Source organism: Bubalus bubalis, chromosome X (genome assembly GCF_019923935.1).
Source record: "Bubalus bubalis isolate 160015118507 breed Murrah chromosome X, NDDB_SH_1, whole genome shotgun sequence".
Classification (NCBI taxonomy): Eukaryota; Metazoa; Chordata; class Mammalia; order Artiodactyla; family Bovidae; genus Bubalus; species Bubalus bubalis.
Genome location: NC_059181.1, coordinates 42,843,735 through 42,866,718, shown reverse-complemented (window position 1 = coordinate 42,866,718; position 22,984 = coordinate 42,843,735). Strand labels below are relative to the sequence as shown.

The 22,984-nt window shown below is 40.9% G+C and overlaps 1 protein-coding gene across 1 annotated transcript in view; it reads left to right on the top strand.

The window, feature by feature from the left end:
- MAOB (monoamine oxidase B) overlaps window positions 1–22,984 on the top strand; it is a 118,674-nt gene that overhangs the window by 83,426 nt on the left and 12,264 nt on the right. The window contains exons 4-10 of the mRNA XM_025277115.2: window positions 3,891–3,995; window positions 4,686–4,777; window positions 11,690–11,831; window positions 13,281–13,430; window positions 14,426–14,585; window positions 20,612–20,708; window positions 21,871–21,924. Coding sequence (XP_025132900.1) covers window positions 3,891–3,995; window positions 4,686–4,777; window positions 11,690–11,831; window positions 13,281–13,430; window positions 14,426–14,585; window positions 20,612–20,708; window positions 21,871–21,924 — 800 coding nt within the window. The remainder of the gene's footprint in view (window positions 1–3,890; window positions 3,996–4,685; window positions 4,778–11,689; window positions 11,832–13,280; window positions 13,431–14,425; window positions 14,586–20,611; window positions 20,709–21,870; window positions 21,925–22,984) is intronic.

Below are 22,984 nucleotides of genomic sequence, written 5' to 3'. Positions count from 1 at the left end.
TGCAGGGGCCAGGGGAGGGAACTTAAAAGCAAATAAGTTAATAATAGCATAGGAAACCTGCTATAAACCAAATGTTTGTGCCCTCCCTTAAATTCATATATTGAAATCCTAACCTGCAGTGAGATAGAATTAGAAGACGGAGGCTTTGGGAGGTGATTAGGTCATAAAGGCAGAGTCCTCATGAATGAGATCAGTGCCCTTATAAAGAGACCTAGAGAGCTCCCTTGTCTCTTCTATTGTGTGATGATACAGCAGGAAGATGGTCATCTGTGAACCAGGAAGTTGGTCCTCACCAGACACCACATCTGCCAGTGTCTTGACCTTGAACTTCCCAACCTCCAGAACTTTGAGAAATAAGTTTCTGTTATTCATAAACACCCAGTGTATTGTATTTTTGTTGTTGTTGTTAGAGCAGCCCAAAAGGACTAAGACCAAAGATCTTTCTTAGAATTTAGGACATTGTGTGTCAAATAAGTAAGTTCAAGGTCACACACCTGAGATGATAGCCAACATTTATTGTGAACTTACTGTGTGCCAACAATCTATGCCCACAGGTCCTAGACATGCAAAAATAATAATTAAAGCAGTGGTAACTGCTGCAGGAATAACGGCAACGTTGTTTGTTGAGAACTGACAATATGCCAGTTGTCAGAGTAACTCACGTGAGTCATCTCACTTCATCTTTCCAGTACATCTATGAGGTAGTGACTGTCATCCCATTTTACACATGGATAAACTGAGGACAGAGAGCTTAAGCAGCTGAACACAGCTAGTGAGTGGCAGAGACATGACTTGATCGTAAGATTGGCTCCAGAGTGTGTGACCTTGTAGCTTAGAGTCCAGTGGGTAACACAGAGTGGTCAAATGACATTGGTGCAGTGGAGTTAGTGGCAGGAGAGCTCTGGGACATGGAGAAGGCCCCCTAACCCGGTTGTTTATGGTAATCTGGACATACTTCCTGGAGGAAGATGATGGGGCCAAGAGTTGTCGAGTTGGAAAGACTGATATATAGGGCCTAATGAGATCAAGCAACTTACTTGTTCCATGTCAATCAGCTTTGGAGAGGCAGTGCAGGGGTGGGACCCACATGTCCTTTGCAACGAATGCTCCTGTGGAACCAAGTTTAGAAATGTACAGTGGTAATGTCCAATATTAGCATTAGGGAAAACTAGTTGAAAGGTATAGGACACTTTCTGTACTGTCTCTGCAATTTCTCCATAAGTCTAATATTCTAAAATCAAAAGGGTACTTAAAGCATAAAAGTCAACCAAGTGTTGATCAGGCTGTGGAGCAAGTACATTTCTGGTGAGAATGTAAAGTGGTAGAATCACTTTGGGAAGCTATTAAACTTGAAAAGTTCAATGTACAGCTATCATGCATCTCAGCCATTCCACTCCTAGGCATTTATTCAAGAGAAAAAAAATACATATGTGTGTGTGTGACAAAAAAACAAGGATGTTTGTAATAGCTTTATTCACAATGAATCAAAACTGGAAATAATCATCAGCGGAGGAATGGATAAACAAACCATGGTGCATCCATACAGTGAAACACTCAGCAATCAAAAGGGACCACTGCAGCATGGATGAGCCTCAAGAACACCATGTCGAGCAAAAGAAGCCAGATAAATGTGGAATCATACATACTGCATGATTCCATTTGTAAAAAAAAAACAAAAAAATTCTAGAACAGGCAAAACCAATCTATAGTGACAAAAAACTGATCAGTGGTTGTCTGGGGGCAGAAAGGGAATAGGAATTCACTGGGAAGGGGTAGGAGAGAACTTTCTGGGGTGATGGAAATGTTTTATATCTTGATTGTGATAATGGTTACACAGGTACGCACAGTGTGTCAAAAACTTCCCAAATGGTGCGTTTAAAATAGTTTCATTGGATGTTAATTATACCTTGTGAAAGTTTTACTCAGTTGTGTCCCACTCTTTGTGACCCCCTGGACTGTATCCTCTGTCCATGGAATTCTCCAGGCAAAAATACTGAAGTGGGTAGCCATTCCCTTTGCCAGGGGATCTTCCCGACCCTGGGATGGAACCTGGGTCTCATGCACTACAGATAGATTCTTTGTCGGCTGAAATGTGTAGCAGTTAATTTTATGTGTAACTTGGCTAAGCCACAATACCCAGATATTTGATCAAACACTCTTCTAGATGCTTCTGTGCAGGTATTTTTTTAGATGAGATTATCATTTAAATTAGACTTTGAATAAAGCAGATTCCCCTCCATAATGTGAGTGGACCTCATCCAATCAGTTAAAGGCCTTAACAGAAAAACACTGAGGTTCCCCAAGGAAAAGGGAATTCTGCTAGCAGATGGTCTTTGGACTTGAACTGCAACTGTTCCCTGAGTTTCCAGCCAGCCAGCCTGCCCTGTAGATTATGGAGTTGCCAAGCCTCTACAATTGCCTGAGCCAACTCCTTAAATTAAGTTAATCTCTCTCTCATTACTCCCATGCACACACACATGCACACACATTCGATTGGCTTTGTTTGTCTGGAGAATCTTGACTAATAGAAGAAGAAAAGTAAGCCTATATGATAACTCTTCCCTGAGAACCTTAGGACCTTGTTGGAGAAAAGATCAATATGACCATAGAGTTTGTAATTAAAATTATTTCTGCGAGCACAAAATCAGTATGAGATGAAACTTTGCTGAATGACTGAGATTATTGTGAGATTTGGGTTGATTGTGGACCTTGACTTACTCCAATTTGGTTGCAAGATGATGCCAGAATACACAGCCTGACTCAGGTTTTCAAATAAACCAAAAGTGATTAACAGTAGTTTTCTTCCAGCATTAACAAGTTAAGTTTGCCAGAGATGACTTACATGCTGCCATATTAGTAATCTTTGCAGAAATATTAATATATGCCTTTTATTTCTGTGTTGAGGTATCCCTGCTCTCTTGGAAGCACCAGGCAGTGTAAACGTGTCACAGAGAGATCCTTGAAGTCATCTGTTATTGTGCGTGTGGCTGTACTCTGCTTGCAGGATCTTAGTTCCCCAACCAGGGATTGAACCTGGGGCCATGACAGTGAAAGTTAGGAGTCCTAACTAGACCACCAGGGAACTCCCTAAGTTGTCTCTTCTTTTTGCTTTGACCTTGATCTTTGGGAACTCCTGTGTTGACCTAGTGTATCTATTCCTGGGAAAAACTTTCTGGGCCCTCTTTTGTGGCTCTCCCTAGAGATATTTCTCCTTAGAGAAGCCCGGCGGGCTACAGTCCATAGGGTTGCGATTGGTTTTCTGTCCCCTTCTAACTTGTATAATATTTATAGTTTCCATTTTCTGACCATGCAGGGATATCCTGGCTCTGAGATATTTGTAAGTACCATTGGCAAATGAGATTAGGTAACCTCAATTCTGTACTGGCATTTATATTTTACATGGAAAGAGTTCTAGTTTCAGAAAGAAGCTTCTTTATTGTGTTGGGTGTGGCACCAAATTTATTTAGTAACAGAGAATTCTGCTGGAAATGTTTATGCTTAAAAGTTAAGTTCTGAGGACACAAGGAACTAAAACATTTGAGTATCTATCACAAACTGATAGGGGGCTTCCCAGGCGGTGCTAGTGGTTAAGAACTCATCTGCTAATGCAGGAGATTTAGGAGATCTGGGTTCAATCCCTGGGTGGGGAAGATCCCCTGGAGGAGGAAATGGAAACCCACTCCAGTATTCTTGCCTGGAGAATCCCATGGACAGAGAAGCCTGGCGGGCTACAGTCCATAGGGTTGCAAAGAGTCAGACACGACTGAAACGACTTAGCATGCACATACTGATAACATGATTTTGCTTACAGCTATTTAACAGCTTAGCATATTTAACTACTCTTCCATCGAAGTAAATGTTTCCTTTGAAAAATATCTTGTATCTCGCAGGGCAAATCCTACCCCTTCAGGGGCTCATTCCCATCTGTGTGGAATCCTATCACCTACCTAGATCATAACAACCTCTGGAGGACGATGGATGACATGGGACGAGAGGTAAAACTTCCACAAGCTTCTTTGATGACATTTGTATTCTTCATGATAAGTTTAGTCCTTGAAAGACGGTGAAACATGTCACCAATGCCTAGCACATTGTGTGGCACAGTGACTCACAGTAAAGATTTGTGAGATGAATGAATGAACTTGTTTCTAACCCTTAAAAGAATGAGATGTCCAACAGGCTCCTATTTGCATACTACCAGTGTTGGGGGAGGGAAGATTTTATATCATTCAGCTTTCCTGTGATAATGTTTCTAATTTACAGAAATAGCAAATAAGATTTCTGGATCTTTGAGTCATCACCATGCCCAAACCTGCATCTCCTAAGTAAACACACACAGAGTAAACACACCTGAAGGTCCAGTTTAAACATGATTTGGTGCAACTGACTGATCTTTGTTAAGGCGTTGACTTTCTGAATTGTTCTCTCTAAATTAGTAACTTAGTAGTTATTTGAAAACTGCCTGATTATAGCATCACCTCCATTTATGGTAGAGGAAAGGTTAGCATAAATTAAATATGGATTGAGTGAATAGGAATAAAAAGTGGATTGTGCAATAAAAACCACTATTGAGGGAATTTGGAATTTTCTTTCTTTAAGTTAGAGCTTTTAATACTATTGAAATGGTTATTTAAAATGGAAAATTGCATTTGTTTTTTCCCCTCTGAATCATCATCTGAATGTAGATTCCCAGTGATGCCCCATGGAAGGCACCCCTTGCAGAACAGTGGGACCTGATGACAATGAAGGAGTTGCTGGACAAGATCTGCTGGACAGAGTAAGACTCGCCATCAGGCACAGGCATTGACTGTGACCCGCTTTCAGATGTATTTAGCAATTCCATTCAGCAACTCTGAGATAAAGAGCTGTTTTGTGTCTAAAACCACAGTTGGTCAAGTGGAGGGCTGAAAAATATTGGGATCATGTCCTAAAGGTGTCTATACATCAAACCTACTTCTTGGAAATAGTTTTGCATCACAAAGGTGATATTGCCCCATAAAATCCTCAGGACAGTCTAGAATATGCCATCTCTTTTATTTAGAACAGCTTAAAGGGAAACTTCCCTGGTGCTCTGGTAGTTAGGACTCTGTGGTTCCAGTGCAGGGGGCACGGTTTTAATCCCTGGTGGGGGAAACTAAAATCCTACAAGGCATGGCCAAAATAAATAAATAATTAATTAAAAATAAATATGTTATGTGTTTTTTAAAAAAAGAACAGCTTAAAGATCTCATTTATCAAGCTGTTGAAGTAAAGATAGTTTTGTACTCCTTGCTAAAGGTCAGGTACGGAGATAGTGTATCGGGATATACATTTCAAACACCAAGGAAATGGGGTGCAACTGTTTAAAGCTTTGAAGAGGAACTTCTAGAGAAGTTCTCTGGATCATTCACAAGTATCCAGGAAATATGGATCACTGGACTGACTACTCCCCATTAAGGAGAAACATGTAGCTTTGAAAGAAAGTGTGCATGAGTCAAGTATTAAATTGCAGTTGGCAGAGTTGTGGAAGCTGTATAGACAGACAAGATGAAGAGGCCTCACTGATCTTGGACAGCAGGGAAAAGGGAAAGGATTGAATCTCAAGCATGTGGTGAATTTGTGGTAAACAAAGTAATAAAATGGAATTGCAATGAAGGTATTTGCCCATGCTAAACAGCATTAGTTGGGAATATGACTCTGCGGTTGATGTCTTCATTCTCTAGGCATTGGGGAGGGAAGTTGGAGCTCTGGCAACTAAAAGTAAAAAAGATTTGAGGGATATCTGAATCTGAGATATAGAAATAATCAAAAGACATAAAATGTACATACATTTTCATATGTAAATTCAACTTTTAAAAATTTAGCTTAAAGAAGGAGAGAAAAAAAGAGAGAGAAAGGGAGATTCAAAGCATTATTATTATTATTTTGGCCCCTTGGCTTGCAGGATCTTAGTTCCCTGAACAGGAATCAAACCCAGGCCCTTGACAGTGGAAGCACAGAGTCCTCACCACTGGATCACCAGGGAATTTCCTCAAAGCATTATTTTTAAAAGAAAAATCTAAAGGTCCCCAAATTGAAGATTGGTAAAATTAATTATGCTTTGTCTGAAAATTGGAATACCCTAAAATCTTTAAAATTTTGTTGTAGAAGAATATTTAATGGCTGGAAAAAATTGTATTATTAAACAAATAGAAAAGCAGACTATAATCAAATATGTACAATGTGATCTCATTTCTAAAAAGGAAACAGTATATGCACTGCAAGCAATGGACATCCATCAGAACTTTTTTTTTTAACATATATTGCAGTGCAAACATTTGTCCGAGTAATTAAAATTCTTCATCGAACACCGTATTTCATGGTTGCAGACTATTCCATGAAAAGTGAATATTATAATGTGTTTATCTATTATCATTAGACATTTTAGTTACTTCCAGTTTTTAATCATTGCCATTATTATATAATAGTTTGTGATGAACATGTACTACTCTTATGTCTTCAGCCTTTGAAAGCAACCAATTTTGAAAGAGTAAAACCTTTTATTGTCATGAAATCATGCCTATTATTAATTACATCATTTTAACACATGTGATTTACCACATTTTTTGAGAATGTAGCTTGTGATACAACGGTTTTTTTGGTAATAAAATTGCAGTATTCAGTTTTAAATTTTATACATGAGATTTTCAAAATATAATGAGTATTTATTACCTGCATTTATAACTCCCATTATCAAAAGCTTTTAATGAGTTCTTCTCTCTCGAGAGCTTTAAAGCTCACTGAAGATAAGACTAATTATATTTCTTTGGTCTCATAGAGATCTGAGTTTTTCTGTCATAGTCCTTGGCCTTGTCCTCCTGTTAGTGAATATTTCAGGTTGTTGGCTGACAAAATACTGCATTCTGAGATGTTAGGACTATATGAACACAAGCTAATTTTTAAATTTTTCCTAAGCAAGATAACTATGATATCATTTCCTAGTTTCAAAGGAAGTAACTCTTGGAACTTCTCTGGTAGTCCAGTGGCTAAGACTCTGCTCTCCCAATGCAGGGGGCCCAGGTTTGATACCTAGTCAGGGAACTAGATCCCACATGCTGCAACTAAAACCCAGTGTAGCCAAATAAATGTTTTAAAAATAAATAAAATAAAAGGAAGGGGACAACAGAGAGTGAGATGGTTGGATGGCATCACCGACTCAATGGAGATGAGTTTGGGTAAACTCCGGGAGTCGGTGATGGACAGGGATGCCTGCAGTCAAGTGTGCTGCAGTCCATGGGGTTGCAAAGAGTCAGACATGACTGAGTGACTGATCTGAACTTAACTGAACAAAATCCCCACCATATCCAACCTACTGTGATTCAAACTAAAGTATAGTCATACATTCAAAGATTAATATTGATCATTTTGTCTGTTATTATCATTTTATAATACGCTTTAAGAAACACATTGAATTTATGATATGGTCACAACTATGTAAATATACTTTTTAAAATCTATAACTAGAAAAAATGCACCAAAATGAGTCTAGGGATTATCTTTTGGGGAGGCAGAAATGTGGAAGATACTCATTCTCTCATCTTTTTATTTTTATAAATTTTCCAAATTTTATATAATATATTTATTTTTTCCATGTAGAAAATATAGTAACGTTTACCTTTTAAAAAGTCGACAGGGCAAGGAACACAAAAATATTATTGCACTAGTTTCCTTGACCTTCCATCCCTCAGATATTTTTCTTCTAATTCTTTTCCCACTAAAGCTCCCAGAGTAAATCAAATAAAGCATTAGATATGGCCTGACCCTCCAGAGAGAATGACTTATAGATTTCCCTTGATTTCAAGCCAGTTATTTCTTTCTCACCAAAGTGGCAACAGTAACAATCACAGCACTATTTTTATGTTTGATATTGGTTATCTAGCTAGGGCAATATTAGATTTTAGATATTTATGACTCCCTTTGGAGAAGACTCTTGAGAGTCCCTTGGACTGCAAGGAGATCCAACCAGTCCATTATGAAGGAGATCAGCCCTGGAATTTCTTTGGAAGGAATGATGCTAAAGCTGAAATTCCAGTACTTTGGCCACCTCATGAGAAGAGTTGACTCATTGGAAAAGACTCTGATGCTGGGAGGGATTGGGGGCAGGAGGAGAAGGGGACGACAGAGGATGAGATGGCTGGATGGCATCACTGACTCGATGGACATGAGTCTGAGTGAAGTCTGGGAGTTGGTGATGGACAGGGAGGCCTGGCGTGCTGCAATTCATGGGGTCGCAAAGAGTCGAACACGACTGAGCGACTGATCTGATGTGATCTGATCTGATTACCTTATATTGTCCGAATTCACCTATAAATTAAAGAACAAAGGATATAAGACATCAGGAAACAGCAAAGGATATTTTTACTTTGAAGTAATATTTTGAACCATTCTTTGGATATTTGCTTTAGATAGATGACAAAAATTGCCTCTACAAAGAAAGCATGAGTCAGCAATTTCCGTCCCTTCCATTATCATGAGGAATCTTGCAAAACTAACTTTAAGTCACTTCAACATATATATTACACTATTTTCAGGCTTAATGATGGGGACTATCACAAAAGTGCTACCAGGTGGTTATGGTTGCAAACATTGTCACAAGTAACTGGTGTGTGTTATTTGATTCTACAAACTTCCAGAGCTAAGGTACACTAGGGTAGAGAGGTGTCCCTTGGTCGGGGGATTCGTCCCTTCGAGGTCAGCTGATTAATTATAAAGCATTTTGAGGTATTAAAAGCATGAGGTTTGAATCATGTATGCTGTGGTTTACAGTGGTACCATTTAATGAGCTCCCTAAGACTCAGTTTTGGGGCTTGTGAACTGGGGAAAAATAATAACTGTCATTTTTATAACAAATCAGTAAGACAGTGGGTTTAAAAAAACCATGGAGTATGAAAGAGTTCAATAAGTGGAAGACGATATTATTTATTCCATGTATTGTCAGCATTACCAGGTGGCAAATTCTGCCTCAGATGTAAAACAACATGCAAACTTTATGTCAAAGTCAAAAGCAGGGTTGGTCCTAATTAAAGATATCCCAGAGTACACATTACTTCTGGTGAATTTTAGGATCTGTTAGACGTAACTGAGTTGTTGGAATTGCATGAGATCTTTCACCTTCTGGTGTGGCTACAGGTAGGACATAACCTCTCATCATTTACCTGCCAACCTCAAGCAAAAGTTCATCTATTTTTTGCCTCCTCCATTCTTTGGGCTGCTCTTCCATTAGGTGGTAAAATAACTGAATAGGTAACTGTGACTAATTCTGTACTTGGTACATCACCTAGCATATCCTTTGAGCATTATCAGTTCAGTTCAGTCACTCAGTTGTGTCTGACTCTTTGCGACCCCATGGACTGCAGCACGCCGGTCTTCCCTGTCCATCACCAACTCCCAGAGCTTGCTCAAACTCATGTCTATCAAGTTGGTGACGCCATCCAACCATCTCATCCTCTGTTGTCCCCTTCTCCTACTGCCTTCAGTCTTTCCCAGCAGCAGGGTCTTTTCAGTGAGTCAGTTCTTTGCATCAGGTGGCCAAAGTATTGGAGTTTCAGCTTCAACTTCAGTCCTTCCAATGAATATTCAGGACTGATTTCCTTTAGGGTTGACTGGTTTGATCTCCTTGCTTATGTAGATCATTTACAAATAATGTTTAGGGAGTTCCCCCTAGTGGCCGAGTACTTAAGGATTCCAGGCTGTGGCACAGCTTCAATCCCTGGTTGGGAAACTGAGATCCCACAAGTTGTTTTGTTGTTTAGTTGCTCAGTTGTGTCCAACTCTTTGTGACCCTGTGGACTGTAGCCTGCCAGGCTCCTCTGCCCATGGGGTTTCCTAGGCAAGAATTCTGGAGTAGGTTGCCATTTCCTTCCCCACGGGATCTTCCCAACCCAGGGATCAAACCTGGGTCTCCTGTGTCTGCTGCACTGGCAGGTGGATTCTTTACTTCTGAGACATGAGTGAAGCTCTGCAAGTTGTGTGGCATGGCCAAAAAAATTAAAAAAAATGAAAGTAATGTTGAATTGATATTTCTCATCAATGTGTGTTCATTCAGTCATATAACAAGTAATCTATTCAGTGCTTACTATGTGCCAGACATTATTTTATTAAAGAGGACACTATGATGAGCAAAAAAGTTAAGATTCCCGTCTCACTGATGATATTCTAGTGTGGGAGACAGCAATAAAAAATAATAAACCAATAATTAAGATAAGACAGTGAAAAGAGTTTAAATGATACTGTGGTAAAGTGATAGAGAATGCCAGTGTGCTGGGAATATAGAAGCTGGTGCTCACTTTCATGAACATGTAAGAGTTCATTTGGGGCTTTGCTGGTGGTCCATGGGCCTGGTTGCTCTGTGGCACGTGGGATCCTCCTCGACCAGGGATCGAACCCGTATCCCACATGCCATAGAGCAACTAGGCCCATGTGCCACAGCTACTGAGCCTACACAGCCCTAGAGCCTGTGCTCCACAACAAGAGAACCACCACAGTGAGAAAGCTGCACACCGCAACTAGAGAGTAGTCTTCACTCGCTGCAACTAGAGAAGAACCCACACAACGATGGAGATCTAGCACAGCCAAAAGTAACTGCATAATTAACTAACTAAACAAAAATTTTAAAATTTAGTTTAAAATAGATGTATGGTGAAACCAATACAATATTTTAAAGTAATTAGCCTCCAATTAAAATTTTAAAAAAATTAAAAAAAAGAGTTCATCTTTCTGAGGAGATATTAGGATAAGGAGAGAAGGTATGGGATGAAATAGAAAACATAGGAATGGGTTAGACCACTTAGGACTTTGAAGGCTGTGGTAAAAGATCTGAATCTTATTCTGGTTTTGAAAGGATGCCACTGGAGAGTTTTAAGCAGGGGGATGACGTGACTTGATTTACACTTTAAAAAGAGAATCACAGAGGCAAAGGAAATAAAAAGATTTTGGCTTCAGGCATGGTAAGTAGATACTAGGTGAGGACAAGTGGAACCTTGTCCAGGAACCAGTCTGGAGGAAATAATTGCAATAACCTTGGCAAGAGAGGTTGCCAAATTGGTAGTGATGAAGATGGAGTGATGTGGTGAGAAACAATAGGACTTTCCAATGGATTGGATGGGAGGGAGAGTGACGGAAAGAGAAATTAAAGTTCATTTCTCTAGTGTTGGCCTTAACAAGTGGATAAATGGTGATGCCTTTTACTGAGATGGGGATGACTGGAAGAGTAGCAAGTGTGTGGAGAGCAATCATGTGTGTATTAGTTGCTCAGTTGTGTCCGACTCTTTGTGACCTCATGGACTGTAGCCCACCAGGCTCCTCCTCTGTCCATGGGATTCTCCAGGCAAGAATACTGGAGTGGGTAGCCATTTCCTTCTCCAGGGGAATCTTTTCGACCGAGGGATTGAACCTAGGTCTCTTGCATTGCAGGCAGATTCTTTACTACCTGAGCCACCAGAGAAGCCTGATTCTGAGTTAGGTCTTTTGATGAAGGGGAAAATATATCTCTTATCCCCCAAATCTTTGATGTCATGTTTTATAATGTTAGATTCTAGTGATTACGAATTTCTGCAACTTGCCAAATTGCATTCCACTTAGCCAAGTAAGTTTGCTGTTTGAATAATTTCCAGACAATGAAGAAGATGCTCCCCTGCATTTGCCAATGTTGCTCTTATTTCTTCCTGAGCAGATCTTCGAAGCAGCTTGCTACTCTCTTTGTGAACCTTTGCGTCACCGCAGAGATCCATGAGGTCTCCGCTCTCTGGTTCCTGTGGTATGTGAAGCAGTGTGGGGGCACGACCAGGATCTTCTCAACATCCAATGGAGGGCAGGTACCCATTCATACCCAGACCATTCCGACAGAAAACCACCACTGCCTAATTCAAAGATTGCCATCATCCATCCTTCATTCATGAACCGACGGAGCTGGAAGCACGCTTGTGGCTTTTGGAATTTAAGCATAGCAGCTCAAAGTGACTTTTGAAAGGGGGAGTCCGTTGTTAAGTACCAAATGTGACAACCCAGTGGCCAATAGCATTTAAAAATTAGGCTTTTTAATGTACTTTTGCAGTCTTCCATTTGGATATACATCTGATGATTGTTTAATAAGTTTGTAAGAGACCAGCTGATGAACTGGGTACTTCTTAGAAAGCTCAACAGAGAAAATCAGAAATATATTTTCAATTAAAAACACATACACCACATGGAATTCATTCATTGCTTATTTCCTGAAGCCCAGCTTTGTATAAGGAGCTGTGCTGGCACTGTAGGAAATGGATTAGAGTTCTTAGATAATCTGCTTGACAGCCATTTTCCTTTTCTCTCCTTACTCTTCCTCCCCTTCCTTCCTCTCATCTCCCTTCTCCTTCTCCCCCTCCGTTCTCTTTCTCCTTCACCTTCTTCTTCTGAGAACTATTTGAAATAGTCTTTTAAAAATTTAGCTGAACTGGACATGTAGGAGGAGGTGGTCAGTTCAACTGTGTGTATAATCATGCAGAACATTTTGAAGCGTTTTCCTGGGCTTGGGACAAGGGGGTGCAGGGAGGTGAAATGACCTCAGTGACCACAGAAACAGCAGGCACCTGACCCAGGGTGAGATAGACAGACTGTAACAGGGAGTAAGCTGGCCTGGGGACGGGTAGGCCAGCAAGGTTCTGAGACTGGGTGACAAGGAAAGGGGAAGCAGGCCTATGTGGGCTCAGGCAAGTGGTTGGCCCAGCAACCCAATCAAAGGATGCAGGTATGACACAGAGCGGGGGCAGTGGCCAGGCAGGTGGGACTTGGGAGTCAGGCTGAGGATGTCCACCTGAGTTTGGAGCCTAGGAGCCCATCAGAACATAGCATGAAATGTGACTGTTAGAAAACCTGTCATTTTGTTGAAAGCAGCTTCCCAGGTGGCACTAGTGGTAAAGAATCAGCCTGCAATGCAGGAGACCCAAGTTGGATCCCTGGGTTGGGAAGATCCCCTGGAGGAGGGAATGGTTTCCCACTCCAGTATTCTTGCCTGGAGAATCGCATGGACAGAGGAGCCTGGCGGGCTACAGGCCATGGGGTCTCAAGGAGTAGGACACGACTGAAGCTACTGAGGACAGAAGCATCCATCATTAGTTAGAAAACAAAGGTGAAAAAAAGCAGCCACGAGAGCAACATGAAGCTGAATACCTCACACAGTAAAGATGTGTGAGGAAAACTAGCAATTTAGCAATTTGTATCTATTTTTATATTTCCTACTCACTCCTTGGGTCTTTTTTTTTTTTTTTTTTTTTTTTTTTTCTTTCCAGGAGAGGAAATTTGTGGGTGGATCTGGTCAAGTGAGTGAGCGGATAATGGACCTCCTGGGGGATCGAGTGAAGCTGGAGAGGCCTGTGATCCACATTGACCAGACAGGAGAAAATGTCCTTGTGGAGACCCTAAACCGTGAATTGTACGAGGTAACCAAGAGCCTTAAACCAGGTGGAGGAGACCAGAGTACCATAGGTAACCAGAGCACAAATAAAGCCAAGAACATTCCAGACTTCAAAGACAATGCCTTTACCCAAAGTGAAAAAGCTACCTCTATCTGAAAGAAAGGAAAAGGGAACCATAATATTTGGGGCTAAGTTGGAAGATTTATAAAATATATATTAGCAATCCTCTGTATTGGGCTCCTGCAGAATTAGAAAACCAAACAAAACATTGATTTGATACATATTAAGTGCTTCCTATGTGCCTGGCATTCTTCTAGGAGTTGGAAACATAGCAGTGAACAAGACAGATAAAATCGCCTGCTTTCATGTGACTTATGTTCTAGTGAAGGAGAAAAGCTGTAATCAAATATATAGTTAAAACATAGACAATGCCAGATAGTAATGAGTACTGTGGAAAAAACCAAGCAGGGAAGGGACAGGGGGGTGATGCCAGAGGTGGGGTGGGCCATTGGTCATGCAATTTGAAATAAGGTCATCAAGGAAGGTCTCACTCAGAAGGTGATGTTTGAGGGCAGAACCCAAAGAGATGATAGATTGAGCCAGGTGGCTCTCTGGGGAATAATTTTTCAGATAGACTGAACATCAGTGCAAAGGCTCTGAGGTAGGAGCAAGCCTGGCATAATGAAGTAATAGCAAGGTAGTAAAAATGGTGATATTAAGAGGATTGTGGGGAAGAGTAACAGAAGATGAGATCAGAGATGTGACAGGGGTTCCTCTCATGTATGGCCTTGAAAGTGACTGAGGAACTTGGCTTGGACTCCAAGTGTGATGGGAAGTCATTGGAGGTTTTGAACTATGGAACAATCAGAGCTCATTCTGATTTTAACAGGGCCCTTCTAGTTTCTCTGTTAAGAAGAGACTGAGTGGGGGACAAAGGTAAAATGAGGGAGAAACATTTAAAAAAAGAGAGCAAAAACAACCGACCAACAATGTTTAATCACACCATTTTTTTCCCCCAGGCTAAGTACGTGATTAGCGCTATTCCTCCTGTTCTGGGCATGAAGATTCACTTCAATCCCCCTCTGCCAATGATGAGAAATCAGCTGATCACTCGTGTGCCTTTGGGTTCAGTCATCAAGAGTATAGTTTATTATAAAGAGCCCTTCTGGAGAAATATGGGTGAGTACTTTTCTTTGGTAGAAGGTCCAAGAAACTTGGTGCAAAGTTACACATATCTGTATAACTGTTTTTCTTAGCATGCGGGCATAAAACATTCATCCAGGTTCTAAGGTCAGTTCCATCAAGTAAAGTACATTGGCACAAACTCATGGAATTAACTTTCCTTAGAATATGATTAACTCTTTTTATGATTCAATATGGGCTTCCCAGGTGGTGCTAGTGGTAAAGAAACCGCCTGCCAATGTAAGAGACCCTGGCTCAATTCCTGGGTTGGGAAGATCCCCTGGAGGAGGAAATGGCAACCCACTCCAGTATTCTTGCTTGGAGAATCCCCATGGACAGAGGAGTCTGGTGGGCTACAGTTCATGGGGTTTCAAAGAGTCATACAAGACTGTGGTAACTTAGCACAGCACATCATAATTCAATATAATGTTTACTTAATCCTTTCACAAAATTTTGTGAAAATAGATTATTAACACTTTCTGATACAGTTTTTTTTAAGTACAAGTTTATAGAGCCATTCACAAAGATGGGGATTCTGAAAATTTCCAGGCAATTTCTCGCTTGTGTCAGGATTCTACTGTGTAAAATACATATTCAATAAGTGTGTTGCTCTGCTGGATAGAACATTACAGAGATGCCCACTAAAATACTAGATTCTGCAATGATGGAAATGTTTCAGAGTGGTTTTCTCCAGTACAGCAGCCATTGGTCACTTGTGTTGAGAATTGAATACTTGAAATGTAGCTAATAAGACCGAGGACCTGAATTTTTCAATTTTGTCTCATTTTAATTGCTTTAAAGTCAAATGTAAGAAGCCACACATGGCTACTTAATTTTAATTGCTTTAAATTTAAAAATATTATGCAGCCATTAAAAAGAGAGAAATAATGCCATTTGTAGCAGCGTGGATGGACCTAGAGATTATCACACTGAGTGAAGTAAGCCAGACAAAGACAAATGCCATATGATATGACTTATGTGTGGAATCTAAAAAGAAAAAATACAAATGAACTTATTTACAAAACAGAAACAGACTCAAAGACTTAGAGAATGAATTTATGGTTACCTTGTAGGGAAAGGTTGTGGGGAGGGATGGTTAGGGAGTTTGGAAATTGACATGTACATACTGCTCTATTTAAAATGGATAACCAACAAGGTCTTAAATGTATAGCACAGGGAACTTGGCTCAATATTCTATAATAACCTAAACGGGAAAAGAATCTGAAAAAGAGTAGATACGTGTATATATATATTAATGTATTAACTGAGTCACTTTGCTATACCCTTGAAAATATCACATTGGTTTTTTAAATTAATTAATTAATTTTTTTACTTTACAATATTGTATTGTTTTGCCATACATTGACATGAATCCACCATGGGTGTACATGTGTTCCCCATCCTGAACCCCCCTCCCACCTCCCTCCCCATCCCATCCACCAGGGTCATCCCAGTGCACCAGCCCCGAGCACCCTGTCTCATGCATCGAACCTGGACTGGAGATTCGTTTCACATATGATAATATACATGTTTCAATGCCATTCTCCCATATCATCCCACCCTCGCCCTCTCCTACAGAGTCCAAAAGACTGTTCTATACATCTGTGTCTCTTTTGCTGTCTCGCATACAGGGTTATCATTACCATCTTTCTAAATTCCATATATATGCGTTAGTATAGTGTATTGGTGTTTTTCTTTCTGGCTTACTTCACTCTGTATAATAGGCTCCAGTTTCATCCACCTTATTAGAACTGATTCAAATGTATTCTTTTTAATGGCTGAGTAATACTCCAGTATGTACCACAGCTTTCTTATCCATTCATCTGCTGATGGACATCTAGGTTGCTTCCATGTCCTGGCTATTATAAACAGTGCTGCGATGAACATTGGGGTACACATGTCTCTTTCAATTCTGGTTTCCTTGGTGTGTGAAAATATCACAACACTGTTAATCAACTTTACTCCAATATGAAATTTAAAAGCTTAAAAAAAGAAAAAAAAATCAAATGTACAAAAGCCACACATGCCTACTATATTGAACAGCACAGCTCCTTTTCTTCCAAGAGGAGGCCAGGTAAGAACAGTCAGTACCTGAGACTGAGGGCAAAGGGAAGGGTGGACTGAAATGAGGACCTATATTACAGAAGATGAGAGGAAGGTTATGCTGCAGGCAAAGGGGGAAAGTTCCATGTTTTTCCCTTAGGACAGTTCTTACTGTATCTACCCCTTTCCACCACATTGCAGCCTCCTAATCCTCCGCCTTTGCAGGACATTCTATTTAGGACTGTTACTGGGTTGGCGCATCAGTTGAGCAAGTAATTTATCTTTTCCAAAGAACTGGATAGTGACCCACCATGGAGAGCTTGCTGGTGCTAAGCTGCTTCCCTCTGTGACCACAGATATTTCTCCACATTTTGGCATTTAAATCTACTTTATTTCAACAAGTGAATAAACAGTAATTCCCTGTATGGCTCTATCAAAATGTGTCCAGTAGTTATGCTGACAATAGGCATTTCCATTGTTTTTAAGTTTTTGCTATTATATACGATGCTGCAATAAACAACTTCTTCTGTATCGCTCTGAAGATTTGAATAGAAGCATTTCTTTTTTATAAAATCTGTAACTTTTATCATTAATAAGGCTTCAGAACTATGTAAAATCATTTTGTCAATTATCTCTTTGTCCTGTGCTCATTAATTTTTTTCTGCATCTGTTGCAAATATTTTCTTCCAGTGCATCGTTTTTTAAAAATGTGTTTATGATGGTTTCATCCTACTAGGAAATATATCTACATGGGGCTTTTCTGGACCAACCATTCTTTTTCTCTGATCTTTGTCACCGGGTTCCAAATGTGTTTTTTTGTAGCACTCTATATAAAAGGGGCTTCCCCGGTGGCTCAGCAGTAAAGAATCCGCCAGCAGTAAAGAATCCAATGCAGGTTGGATTCCTGGGTCAGGAAGATCCTCTGGAGGAGGGCATGGAGACCCACTCCAGTATTCGTGCCTGGGAAATCCCGTGGACAGAGGAGCCTGGTGGGTTACAATGCATGGGCGTCGCAAAAGAATCAGACACAGCTTAGCGACTAAACAAAAAACCACTGAATATATTATTTCTAAATTATGTCAGAAAAAAAGATATGTTTATTATAAGATATACAAGAGTAGTCAAAACAGTTAAAATTGAAAATAAGAATTTCTAATATCTTTCTCCTCTATCCAGATGTGCAATCTAGGTGTGCACACTCCACTTTAGAGAACACAGATTTCTATTTTCTAGCCCTTTAGAAGCACTTGTACTATTGTAATCCCTGTGGCTATAAGATATATGTTTGATATTTGGTACAAGAGTCTCTCTCTGGCTTCCCAGGTGGTGCTAGTGGAAAAGAACCTGCCTGTCAATTCAGGAGACCTAAGAGACTTGGGTTTGATCCCTGAGTAAGGAAGATGCCCTAGAGGAGGGCATGGCACCCACTCCAGTATTCTTGCCTGGAAAATCCCATGGACAGAGGAGCCTGGAGGGCTGCAGTCCATGGGATTGCAAAGAGTCACACAACACTGAAGCAACTTACTACGCACACACATTCTCTCTTCATTATTTTTCCTATAATTTTGTCCTTGGTAAATATCATTCTTCCAGATGAATGTGATCATCAGCTAGGCATTCCTCCTTCCACACTCCCACACTAAAAAAAGCTTCTCATGTATTATTTGATTCTGAATAGTCCTCTTTGCATGCATGTACTAAGTTATTTCAGTCATGTCCAAATCTGTGTGACCCTATAGACTGCAGCCCTCCAGGCTCCTCTGTCCATGGGATTCTCCAGGCAACAATATTGGAGTGGGTTGCCATGCCCTCCTCCAGGGCATTTTCCTGACCCAGGGTTCGAACCCACATCTCTTACATCTTCTGTGTTGGCAGGCAGGTTTTGTTTTATTTTTTAAACCACTAGCACCACCTGGGAATAGTCCTCTTTTTCACGGACCATAGGTACAATATCCTTTTTTCTCCCTGAGGATGTTACTTGCCACTTTGGGGGGTACTTCCTCTCTTTGTCTTTTTTTCCTGAGGGTTCCTTTTTGTTTGTTAGTTTGTTTCTGCTTTTGTCTGCTTCTTTTGTTAAAGGACTTTGTTAAATGTCTAGATGTCTCTGAATGCCCCTTTTTAAGAGTAAGGCTGGACCAAGTTAATCAGAAGTCCCCTGTGCATGGGCAGAACTCCTGAGCTTTCTACCTACAAATGACAGAAATACTACTGTTGTCACATGATTTGTCCTGGCATGAACAGGGCTCTTCTCTCTGCCCCTTGGTCCTTTGCTTCCTCCCAGTGCACCTGGGTGGTACAGAGGCCAAGCAGCATCTCTGCCCAGGAAGCAGGGCCTCCACCCCAGCCAGTTCAGCTGACTATGTGACCAGTGTGCCCTTGCTCTTTTCTCTTATCACATCCTGTCTTCTTTCTTATCTTCTTACAACATGGTGATTCCTTAGCTATTTCTCTTCTTAAATCTTCTTAAATTCTCCAACAGACTTTAAACATTTCTTCTCCCTGTAGTTCAGTTTTCTCAATGTTTTTTCTAGCCCCAGTACATCTGCTACTGCTGCTAAGTTGCTTCAGTCGTGTCTGACTTTGTGCGACCCAATGGATGGCAGCCTACCAGGCTCCCCCGTCCCTGGGATTCTCCAGGCAAGAATACTGGAGTGGGTTGCCATTTCCTTCTCCAATGCATGAAAGTGAAAAGTGAAAGTGAAGTGGCCCAGTCGTGCCCGACTCTTAGCGATCCCATGGACTGCAGCCCACCAGGCTCCTCCGTCCATGGGATTTTCCAGGCAAGAGTACTGGAGTGGGGTGCCATTGCCTTCTCTGCAGTACACCTGAGGGGCATGCAAGTGCCCCTCAATCCAGTGACCGACTAGGATATTGATTCTCACAGATGCAAAGTGGGGAGGGTCATGAAGGGAGACAGAGAAGCAAATGTAGGTTCAAAGGTCTAGAGGTGTGCCTGCTCACACACAAGCTGGGGGCATTGCATATCCTCCAAGTTCTTTCTCTAGTCTTTATTCCTCATTTTGAAGCCCTCTCATTGGATTTTCTATACAACATTTGTTCCAAGGTGTTCCACCATAATTTTGTTCAAACAACCCCAATTTCCTAGTAAATGATGGAGCAGGAAGAGTGGTACACTGTAGTAGGATCTTATTCTAACATTTAAAATTCTGCCCTGACATTTTCACCATTGCTCTGTTGTATTCTCTTGATAAAATTACATATCTTTTTTGTTCAGGAGGGGAATCGGATAAGCACATTTGTCCAGAATGAGCTGAAATTGTTTCCCAAGTTGTTCTGGAGGTGCTGTATGAAATGCTCTCTGCCCTGTCTACAGATAATCAAGAACTAGTTAGAATAAGTACGTGTGCTCTATGTCACTTCAGTCATATCTGACTCTTTGCAGCCCTTCGGACTATAACCTCTCAGGCTCCTCTGTCCATGAGATTCTCCAGGCAGGACTATTGGAGTGGGTTGCCATACCCTCCTCCAGGGGATCTTCCTGACCCAGGGATCAAACCCACATCTCTTATGTCTCCTACATTGACAGACAGGTTCTTTATCTCTAGCGCCATCTAAGTGGCCCCTCATAAAATGTGAATGTTCAGTGCCTTCTATTTTACAGGAATAGACTAGCATGTCTTCAATACATCTTTGGTTTTATGTGATTTTTTGTCAAAAAAGAAATGGGGACACATGTGGTAACGGTAAGGGAAAATAAGATTTCGTTTAATGGTGGCCTGGATTAATTCATGATATCACATTGCTTCTTTGCAGAGAGGAACTTAGCATTTGAGTTTTTCACCAAATGTTGGCTCCTTCACTTTCCAAACATCAGTTTGATTTCCTTCATATATTTAGAGTATAAGTTCTTATTTTCATCTTTTGGGCTTCTCAAATTGAAAACTGTATGCTTCATTGTAACTGCTACAGGTAATTTGATAGGGTGATGAATGTCTTTTTCCATTTTGTTTTTCTCCAAGATTACTGTGGAAGCCTGATTATTGAAGGAGAGGAAGCTCCAGTTGCCTATGCACTGGATGATACTAAACCTGATGGCAGCTATCCTGCCATAATAGGGTAAGGCATGCTTGTGGTGGTGTGATGATCTTCCATATTGACAATATATTCCTATACTATCAATAATTGTGTCCCAGACTTTGTTCAATAATTTTTTACCGAATGTCACTTTTCTCCAAATCCAGCAGTGAGAAAGATCTTATTGATTTTTTACAAATAATGTCTTCTGGTAATTCCCTGATAGTCCACTGGCTAGGATTCCATACTTTCATTACAGGGGACACAGGTTCGATCCCTGCTCAGGTCCTACAAGCCACATGGCAAGGCCAAAAAGTAATTTTAAATAATATCTTACAATGAATAACAATTTAGAAAGGAATTAAAATATCAATAACATTTTAAAATGTGTTATACTAGTTTTCTTCTTCATGTTTAGCACTGGGAGTTGATATATTATGGTAAGCTATCTTTTCTGAAAGCATGATATGAAGATTTGACTTACGGTGTTCCACTAACAAGGCTTCTTGTGGAGGCTACATGAGCATCGAGGGTACTTATGTGGGATGCTGAGATTTCCCATAAGAGAGAAGCCAAGACCAGCCCAGTCCTCAGTTTGGTAGGGAAGAGCAACGTAGATGTGGATGTCATGGGGATGGAGAGGTGGTGATTACCTGGAGCAGCCAAAACTGAGAAGGGTCTTAGGATATGTATGAGTTTATTTCAGAGAGAGCCAAAAGTCAAAAGAGGGAGATCAAAACCAGTTGGTTAGTTGAAGACAATCATAGGGCTGGAAATGGAGGCAGATTCTAGAAGGCTGGGCAATTGGGAGAAGCATATTGAAAACGGAACTAAAGAACAAGAACTGGATGGAACTGTAAAATCTCAGGCAGATCTTAAATAGGCATTTGAGACCCAGGGTGTATTCCTATTGACCACCAGCCATATATGGGGAGATGGCTTAGTCATGGTATACCCCTAGGCAAAAATTATGGCCAGTGATCTGTTTTTAGTCCCTTGAATTCCTAAAATTAGAAGGTATCTTTTAATGTCAGGAATGTAACACCTAAATAGTAAAATATGGAACATAAAATAAGATAGTGTGTTGTTTGTTTCTTCTGGTTTACTTTTAACTTGTACACTAGACACATGTGTAGCTGTAGAAATGAGGCCAAGATGATAGCACCCATTGATTTTCCCCTATTTTCTTATTTGTATGTTTTAGATTTATCCTTGCCCACAAAGCCAGAAAACTGGCCCGTCTTACCAAGGAGGAAAGGTAAGGAAAAAAGTATCTGTTCTTTCTTCCTCCCTCTCTGCCTCCCTCCCTTCCTTCCTTTCCCCCCTCTCTCCCTTCCTGCGCTACCCCATACCCCTCTCCTTTTTTTCTCTGTTTCTTCTTTCTACCTACTTTCAACTTCACTTAACTTTTTAACTTAAAGACTGCTTAATGTGTATTCCTAACATGACATGTCTGTTATGTTTCATCATGAGGGTCTTGTAGAGAGGCACAAGGCTGATAACTGAAGAACCAAGTATTCAAAATAATATTTGTTGAGTTTATCATACATAAGATACCATGCAAGGAGTTATGGAGAATACAAAAATGGATATAGCCCAGGAGCTGAAAACTTACTGGGGGAGGAGATAACCAGGTAAACAAACGACCCCTTGCAGGGCACTCTGCCATACATCCTGCATGAATGATGCATAACAATGAAAAAGTATAGGTACAGACGGACTAGGTTCCTTGGAGGTGGCAATTTCTTTCAGCAATTGGTATTCACCACTACCAACTATTTATTCCCATACCACCCTTGATAACATGGTGTGCTTCTGGCATGGTGTGCGTGCTTAGTCATGTCCGACTCTGCAAGTCCAAAGACTGTAGCCTGCCAGGCTCTTCTGTCCATGGGATTTCCCAGGCAAGAATACTGGAGCAGGTTGCTGTTTCCTTCTCCAGGGCACATTCCCAACCCGGGGATCAAAGCCATGTCTCCTGTGTCTCCTGCTTTGGCAGGCAGATTCTTTACCACTGCGCCACCTTGGGAGCCTCCCTGATAACATATTTACCAACTAAGAGCCCCTGGAGGGCTTCCCAGGTGGCACTAGTGGTAAAGAACCCACCTGCCAATGCAGGAGATGCAGGAGACATGGGTTTGATCCCTGGGTCGGGAAGGTCCCCTGGAGAAGGAAATGGCAACCTAGCTCAGTATTCTTGCCTGGAAAATACTATGGACAGAAGAGCCTGGTGGGCTACAGTCCATGGGGTCACAAAGAGTTGAACATGATGAGCATGCACACACAAGAGCCCCTGGATACATAATGGCACACCCTCT